We start from the raw sequence: 8,715 nt of genomic DNA on the forward strand, positions 1-8,715 counted from the left end.
CTCAAAGTCTGGTGCTCAGAACCAAATTTAGTACTCCAGGTGAGGTCTGGATTCATCCATTCATTTATTCACTCATTCACTCAGCGTCAGACTTCTCTCAGATCAGTGCAGAGTAGGGAGAGATGCTAGTTCCATTGCTTGGGACACAGTACCGTTTTGGTTTCCCAAGATCAGATGAGTTCTGGTTTTTAGAGGTTTATGGTCACCTCGCTCTCAAGTCCTTTCCCATGGCCTCCTGTTGTAGCATGTGCCCCGCTCTGCACCGAGCTGCTTCTCTGAGTGGGAAGCTGGCCCAATTTGTGTGGAAACTCATCCTGCTACTCTGGGGCGTGTGCCTGCCACAGGCTTTTATAAAACATATTTGGTTTGTAATGAGAACACCTTTCCTCAGATCCCGGTCCAGCTTTTGTTCCTTTGTGATGCCAAAGTTGACATGCCCTCTGTCTGTCTCTGTAATAAAACCTGATCTCTAGTTCATGAAGCCATCTCTCCACTCAGGGGTCATTGTGGAGCCATCGAGAGAGGTGGCGAGCTCACACAGGCACGGAGATGCTCACAGGCCGTGGAAAACTACCCGTGCGCTTCCTTCCCCGTCCATCCCACCCTTTGTTGACCCTCCTCCCTCACCCTGGCTCTTCACAGGCAGTTGAACTGGCTCACTGTAAAAAGAGGCAACAGCCCAGTAACAGGGAACACAGTTTCAGTCAAGGTCGAAAGGCATGTCTGGAGTCGGGATTCTGGAGCTAGGAGGCTGCAGAACTTGGACATCTATACCAGTGGAGTCTTTCATGTGTCTTTCCTCACACAGGCCTTTGATGAGTCAGATCTTCCTCGAAGGGAAAAAAAAAAATCATCAAAGATCAAAGTATAAACAAGCTCTCAGCATGGAATGAGGGAGAAATTCCAAACTTTTCCATGAGAGAATGGCATCTCCTCCTCATTCCCAAGTTCATCTTATGAATATTCCCAGCTTTTGCCTCATAAAAGAACTTGGCATTTCCATCATTCTTGTTTTCAGATGTTGTTTAGGTCAAGTTTGAACTTTCCTGGCTTTGAGCTGGAGTTCTGACCTCAACTCCGCCTTTATTGCACACAGAGCCGCATGTGATGCGTACAAATGTTAGGCAAAAGCTGTTTGTCACAGGCATATTCCTTCCCTCATTGGGGAGCCACCTTCCACCTGATCCATCTCTGCTCACAGATTTTTTTTATATATAAAACGCTTAATATTGCCGATTTGGCAGAAGGAAGAGTAAATGTTATGTCAGTGCTAAGACACTACTTAATCCTGATAGATGAGTTGTCAGGGAAGCGTGACGCTCACTGACAGATGTTAAATGACACCCGCTGTTCCCAGTGGAGCACAAACAGGCTCTGCAGTTCCAGGATGTGTGAAAAGGACGGTGGCAGCGAGACTTGTGGCGAGCGTTTCTCAGTCTATACAAATATCAAATCATCATGCTGTATGCTGAAACCAATACAGTGTTACCTGTCAACTATCTCAATAAAACAAAGAAACCAATAAGAAACCCCTCAAAGATAAGAAAGCACAGTTAAGGATGGGATCTTTTCTGTCTTCCACAAGCAGTCGGCCCTGATGGGCCAGGGTTGGAGACGAGTAGCAAGTCCTTGTAGATGATCAGGTCAGCCACGCACCCAGCTTTGGGCCCCTGCAGCTTTGAGAGGGATGACCTGGAAGGAGCTGGGCTTTCCCGGATTACAGAGGGCCTTCGGATGGTGTCAGAAATTCCGGAGGAGGAGGCTTGAGAGGAAAGTAAGAAGGCTGAACATCTGCTCTCTATAAAAAGAATGAGCATGCCAAGAAGGAAAAGAAAAGCGCACCCCAGCTCCTCCCTTCCTGGCTCCTCCAGGTATCTCTCTCCTGTCCTGGCACTTATGAGGCTGAGTGGGCAAACCAGCTGGAAAGAGGCTAAGCCAGTGATTTGTAATCTTGGACATTAGTATTTAAAAAAATACTGATGCCTGAAGCTCTACCCACGGAGATTGCAATGCAATTGGTGCTAAGTAGGGCTGGGCCTTTGCATGTTTTTGTAGACTCCCAGGATATGTGCAGCCAATGCTGACACCAGGGGGCTGAGCACTATCCTGCCAATGCAAGAGACTGTGGGGGTGGCTGGTGTTGGAGATTAAATGCTGCTGGACTTCTACCTTCAACAGAACAAAATCAGCATCGATTTCCCATGCACCGCATGGTTTCTAGGTTTTAAAAAAAAATCTATAAATATCCTATAGTCATTCCAGAGAAAGTGGGACTTTCCTCTGTGTCACACCCCATCACCTTCCCAACAAGGGCCATGCTCATCCCTGGATGGGCTGGATGTAAGTGGAGACTGGCCACACAAGGATCTAGCCTAAAAATCTCTCCTAAATCTCTCCTATGACCCGTATTAGGCCCAGAGCAGACTCAGGAATTAAATCAAGGTCATAGGCGAAGTCTTTTGGAGGTGAGAGGAGGACATGTGTGGAAACTGAGATTCCTGTTCTTTCCCTTGCCGACTTTTGATGGGTAGTCTGTCTGGGAAAGTTTGCGCAAAGGCCAAGTCTATGGCTAAACTAGGAGCTCTTTGTGTCCCAGAACTATTGCTCCTGCCCCTTTTCTTGGGCAGTAAATAACTCTGGGCTTGGGAAAACAAGCCCTGGTGACATGTTCACGATGGCTGTGGGAGGGGCAGAGAGCGATGTCTGAGTGCAGAACTCAGAGCGCGGAGCCTACTCGGACCCCCCAAACTCAGATTTCTTCACTGCAAAGACTGGCGGTGACCGTGGCCCTGTGAGAGTGACCAATGTCCTAAGAGCGACCAAGGAAAGGATCATATGTCCTAGAGTGAATTCCGCGGCGCTCCACTGAGCCCCCGATACGGGAGATGCACCCCACAGCCGCTGGGGGTGTGGGTGCTGGTGACTCACAGCTGTGTCCCTGTGGCCAGGCCTTACTCAGAAAGAACTATTACCTAACTCAAGGGTTCACTGCCTGGGGTGTCCTATTCGAGAATGAGGTGTGGTTGGTCGTTAGGTAGTTTTATTTACTTGCAACAAATAAAGGAGACAGGATTCACACCCAAAGCCCTGTCTCCCTGAAGGAAACCTTAGCCATTGCTTATATACATGATTTGGGTAGTTACATGTTGATTTCTTCTTTGCAGTTGACTAAACGTATCCTATTGGATTAGGTCAAACTCATCCTGTGCAAGATACGACTGTATTTTAACATTTATCAAGGATAGCATTTAGTAAGAACCATCCAAACCTTGAGAGCCTTGCCCTTCTAACAGAACCACAACGCCTCAGTTTATTCCCACTCTCGGGGGATGGCTGAGGCTGGGGTTATAAGTGCCCACCTCTCCCCTCAGTCTGGGACACATTGGCTTTGGAGCTTCGTACAGTATTGGGGGCCCCCTCACTCTCGCCGGCATACATGGCTGGGCCCTTCCTGCAGTCCTCACTTCTTCTCGGGCCAACCTCCTGAGCTGGGCGCCCTCTCAAGAAACCATCTGCGTGCAGCTCCCCATCACAGGGCCCCACAACTAAGCACCTTTCTCATCACGGCCTCTGTTCCCTCCGAGGTCAGCTTCAAGATGCGTGGTATTAACATCCCCCCGAGACTCTAGGGCAGCGATGGCGAACCTTTTGAGCTCGGCGTGTCAGCATTTTGAAAAACCCTAACTTAACTCTGGTGCCGTGTCACATACAGAAATTTTTTGATATTTGCAACCATAGTAAAACAAAGACTTATTTTTTTGATATTTATTTGATATATTTAAATGCCATTTAACAAAGAAAAATCAACCAAAAAAATGAGTTCACGTGTCAGAGGTGTCAGAGGTTCGCCATCACTGACCTACGCTGACTGTACACTCGCAATATAAAAGCTCTAAAAATGAAAGGAAATCGGCCGTGTGAGCAGCAAACTGTTGTCCCTGATTGCATTTAGTTCCCTTCTGACAGCAATGGCCTTCCCAAGGAGGCCTGGGGAGGACCAAAGGGAACACCAGGGACAAAACTACCGTGACTAGAAATTTGCACTGAAGGAGCGTGAGAGGCAGACTGCAAAGGGATTCCGAAGACCACAGACATGGGGCACGAGGGGGAGAGCTGCCGGAGAAGGCCGCCTGGGACCCGCTGAGGCACCGAGGCAAGCTGGAAGAGGGGCAAAGGAGAGGCAGAGAACTCTCCTTAGAGATGAGAGATTTTTGTTTAATTTCCTGGATTAGTCACTTTTAATGGTTTAAAAAAATCCACATTGTTAACTCACTGCCAGAGCCTTTGTAATTTGAGAGCTGAGGGCTTTCCTGGGGAGGGGACGATGGCTGCAGATTTGAGCAAAGAGTTAAACCTCATCATGTGAACACGCTACGGGAGGCCCCACCTGTGTGTGCAATGTACTTAAGGGATTAGAGCCAACTTTGAAATTATGATATGTTTTACCTCGAGTAAGTACCTTATTCCTTAAGCTTCCATTTCCTTGAAGGAGGGGGCAAGAAATCCATCAAGTCTGTCAGGTAATCAGGTGCATGAGACTCTCTGCTTGTGGGCTTTAATGAAGCTAGTCTAAGTGCCGGGGGATGAAGGGCGTGTTATTTATATATTTTATGTGAAACCTATTTTCAATACTCGTGATTTCGATTCAAGGGTGTTGCTTGCCAGAGGTCTGTCTGCCCTGAATGAAGGTGACATTTGCAGGGAGACGCAGGGGCCAGGGGAGCAGCTGCAGTGTGAGGGGCTGGTGGGAAGTGAAAGGGGAATTTTAAACGAATTATTATTGTGGTCTACGTGTCCCTGTCAGGGGCTGGAACAGGTGATTATTACACTGAAGACAGAAATTCCTTCCTCCTGCACTTGACTTACCAGGAACAGAGGCCGGTGCCTTTAAAAGAATGACCATTGTCTGCTCTAAGCGACGGCTTTTGACGATTTGTTCTCCACAGATTTGCCGGGCAGGATGAGGGTGGGAGAACGAGGTAACAAGAAATATGTAAGCTCAATAACATACAGTCTTTAGGAAACCGAAAACCACACAGATATGCCTAATAGAGACACAGTCCTTTATTTTTAAAACACTCATGTTGCCAAAAATACATAGAAAAATAAAGTTGGGTTCGGATACTTTATTCAACTTTAAGTCACAGACAGGCCTTGGCATGTTATAGATCAGAGCGGAGTCTGTTATGCACGTTGAGCAAACCAAACCGATTTTGTTACACAGGCGAGAAAACGGGCCATCTGGGTGAAGCGGTCTGGGGTGCCCTGCAGGTCCCCCACCAGATACCGACATACTAGCTCTTCAAATGCCCTTCTACCAGTTCAGATAGGATGGAGTAACTAGTTCCAAGCAGGGAAAGGCAGGATGGATTCACAAACCAAAAAATTTTAAACAAAGACTCTTTTGTTTTTTGGGGTTTTTTTTTTTTGCAACACAGTATATATCACCGTGAAATGTTAAATACTTGCAGAATTGCAGGTTGAAAGAACTAAATTTAGGAGGTGGGGGAGAAAGGGTACTGAGCAGAGAATGAGCTTTGAACGCGTATCTTAGGAGACATGTGAAAAGGGGAAAGCGATGTAGGCCATGCTGCCTCCTATGCTCCCAGCATTGTCAGCAGCACGTGGCGTTTTACAATATTTCAATGTGGAGTTTGAGCGCTAGAAACTGGGGTGAAATGGGCCAACATTCTATCAACTTTGGTGGGTTTGCCACCAACAGTAAATTGGCCCTTTTAATAGGAGGAAATTGAAAGGTTTCTCACTAAAGAGAATTAAGTGGTGGGATCAAGAGATTTCCAGACCTCAGGGTACCTCATTAGTGACTGGCTTTCTTCATTCTGTCTTCCCTCTCCCAGGTCACCTGAGATAACAGAGTGGAAACAGAAGGGTGGCCACATTTCTCCTTTGCCCTCTTCTCGTTCTCTCTGGTTCTCTCTGAAATCACGAGGTGAGTCAGGGGATCCATTTTTTTTTACAGGCATTAAACACAGTTCCCGAAGCATTTGGAAAGTTATTTTTTGTTTCGTGATGGGAGTCACAATAATGTTGCATTTTGAAAACTGTTTCTTTTTTTCTTAGCCTCTTTCTGCAAAGTGCTCTCTCCTGGACTGGGCTCTCTGAGGCCCAGGCAGACTTTTCTTCCGCACACCACCACCACCACCCAGGGACCCCTCGGGAGATAACGACCTGCTGGCTTAGGCCTGCTCCCGGGCCCCACACCCCACCAGCCCCAGCCCTGAGCCCTGAATCTCCATGGCCAGCTCAATGGTACCGACCCTGCATTGTGCACTGCCTTCCCGTGTGTGAAAGCCATTCCTCTTACTTCCTCCGCCTGCGGGGATCCCAAAGGGTTGTCAGACTTTGAACTGTAACAACAGCCACCAGAAAGTCCTATAAAAGCAGCAGTGACCTCTGGAGCTGTCAAATCTTTAAATAGGATTTGGGATTTAATGCTGTATATTTTTAAAAGAAAAAAATAAGAATTGTTAGACATATAAAAAACAAAACACATGTATTTTAGCCAGTTCAGAATCTGTCCTCCTCCCTTTTTTAACCCAGGAGAGATAAAGTTTGAGAGAGAAAAAACAAACAAAACAAAAAAATGGACCAGATCTCAGGCTAAATAAGGAAGGCATATGTTAGGTGCAGCCAGACCCGAAGTCTGGATTGAAAAGAAGCCATTTCAGTGGGTGATTGCTGTGCAAACGGGACAGAAAATATGAGGAGGAAGGCACGTAAAGAATTATGTGATCATTTGATGTGGCATGCAATACAGCCCGAGAACTCCAGGAGCCTTCTCATTCTAAGTTCTCGGACCCAGGGCAAAAGATCCAGAGAGGCTTTTTGTTTGTTTTTTACCTTTTGCTAATAAAATTGCAATGCCTCCCGCAGCAGCGTGGGGACTTCTCCTTGGACACACGGGGATCCTTCTGGCCTGGCCCGCTGCTTACAGTAGTGTCCTGGTTATACAGCTTGTCTTAAACCCACAGCAAATAACTCCCGGTCTACTTGGGCCACCTTGCAAATACTTAGGTTGGTGAACTCTTTACAAAGGACTAAACCTGAGCACGACAGGTTTCTCGGCGAGACCCTCTGTGTCCCTCCCTTACAGGGACAAAGAGAAACCTTGGTCATATTCCAAGGCCAATGAGGCTTCTGAACTTCAGTCTAATTTGGTAGGTGACATCCTCACTTGGCTGTCCTCTCTCCTCAGGTTTGCTCTCTCAGTCTCTGCCCGGTTACATGGGAGAAGGGAGCTCAGGAACGTAATCCTTAGCAGCAACACGGACAGCGCACACAGCAGCCCACACAGGGCTGCAAACCGCACTTGACTCTACCCTTCCCCACTTCAAACAGGTCTCTAACGGCAAAAAGGACCTACGTCATGTGTTGGGGGAACTATTTGGATATTAAATTATTCACTGGTCCAGACCTCTCTCTGGCCCACCAGTGAAGAATCTGGAATTTCCATGCAAACCTCCAACAGTCTTGGTCTGCATGCCTCTTGCTCCCCAGTCCTCCCGGCCCGGCCTCTTTTGCCTTGAGGAAAGACAACCTGGGGAAGGCAGTTTCTGATCATGAACGTTCATCGTCTGAGCTGGCGTTACCAGAAAGCTGGGCTCCAGCCGCCCAGGCAGTACAGGTAGGGGTAGTGAGGGTAGCTGCTGTACATGGAGATGAGGGGGGCCCGGGAGAAGCCCTCGTCTTTCAAGGCTGGCAAGGAGGCGTGCTTCTCCAGGCCGCCCAGGTCCGACGTGAGCTGCTTTCGCTTGGTCTTGTAGCGTCTGTTTTGGAACCAAATTTTCACTTGGGTCTCGGTGAGCTTCAGGCTCTTGGCCAGGTGAGCCCTTTCAGGGGCCGACAGGTACTTCTGGTGGCTGAACTTCCTCTCTAACTCGATGACCTGAGAGTGGGAGAAGGCGGCCCGGGAGCGCTTCTGCGGCTGCTTGGGGGCTTGGGGAAGGCTTGGCGAGGTGCCTGAAGTGTTTTCACAGTCCAACAGATAAGTCTCCAAGTGCCTATCTGGAAACAAGAGGGGAGAGAAGGGGGCGGGAAGGGAAAAGTTACATGTTAGTAGGGAAGAGGCCAGAATTCAATCCACCCTTATCGCTTCAGTGAGTGAACAAACAGCCCACTGTCATCTTAGATACATTGCACGTTTTTCACATGACTAAGGAGTTCTCAGGCAGGAGTGAGCGAGCATGTATACTATGTATTAGTTTCCTAATAGTCTTCAAGAACCCAAAGCAGAGGCGGCTAGTGGCAGAACTTCCTGCTGTGTGGTCCCGGGAGTTAAGCAGGGATTCTGGATGAGGACCCCGAGGGCGGTGGGACAGGGAGGAGGGAAGACAAGGTGAGAAGACACCCTGTGAAGCACCCAAAGGCCTGAGGGCGAAAGGAAAGCACCTTTTCTGGCTCTAATCCACCCCCCACCTCCCGCATTTTTTCTAAATGAGGCGTTAGGATACCTCATAAGGAGTGATGGGAAAGGAAATCAGTCTATTTTAAATGTCCCGAAGACCAAAGGGAACTCCCAAATTGATTGTTTTGCTGCTCCTGTGATTGGGAAGCAAAAGGGGGATCTTTGTTGGGCAAATTCTAAGTTCTTCACATTCGTGATTATCAGTTACTTGTGGTACATTCGTTACGGTAAATGCTAAGAGGTAATGCGGGGCTGGCACCGACCGGCAGTCGCGGGGTGGCTGGGGGCCG

General features: G+C 48.1%; 1 protein-coding gene across 1 annotated transcript in view; it reads right to left on the reverse strand.

The window, feature by feature from the left end:
- Window positions 1-6,232: 6,232 nt before the first annotated feature.
- The window catches only part of NKX3-1 (NK3 homeobox 1), a 54,285-nt gene continuing 51,802 nt past the window's right edge, over window positions 6,233-8,715 (reverse strand). Inside the window, exon 2 of the mRNA XM_006771929.2 lies at window positions 6,233-8,025. Within this exon, the coding sequence (XP_006771992.1) occupies window positions 7,607-8,025 (419 nt within the window). The 3' untranslated portion in view covers window positions 6,233-7,606. The remainder of the gene's footprint in view (window positions 8,026-8,715) is intronic.

Source organism: Myotis davidii, unplaced genomic scaffold, assembly GCF_000327345.1.
Source record: "Myotis davidii unplaced genomic scaffold, ASM32734v1 scaffold1166, whole genome shotgun sequence".
NCBI classification, from domain to species: domain Eukaryota; kingdom Metazoa; phylum Chordata; class Mammalia; order Chiroptera; family Vespertilionidae; genus Myotis; species Myotis davidii.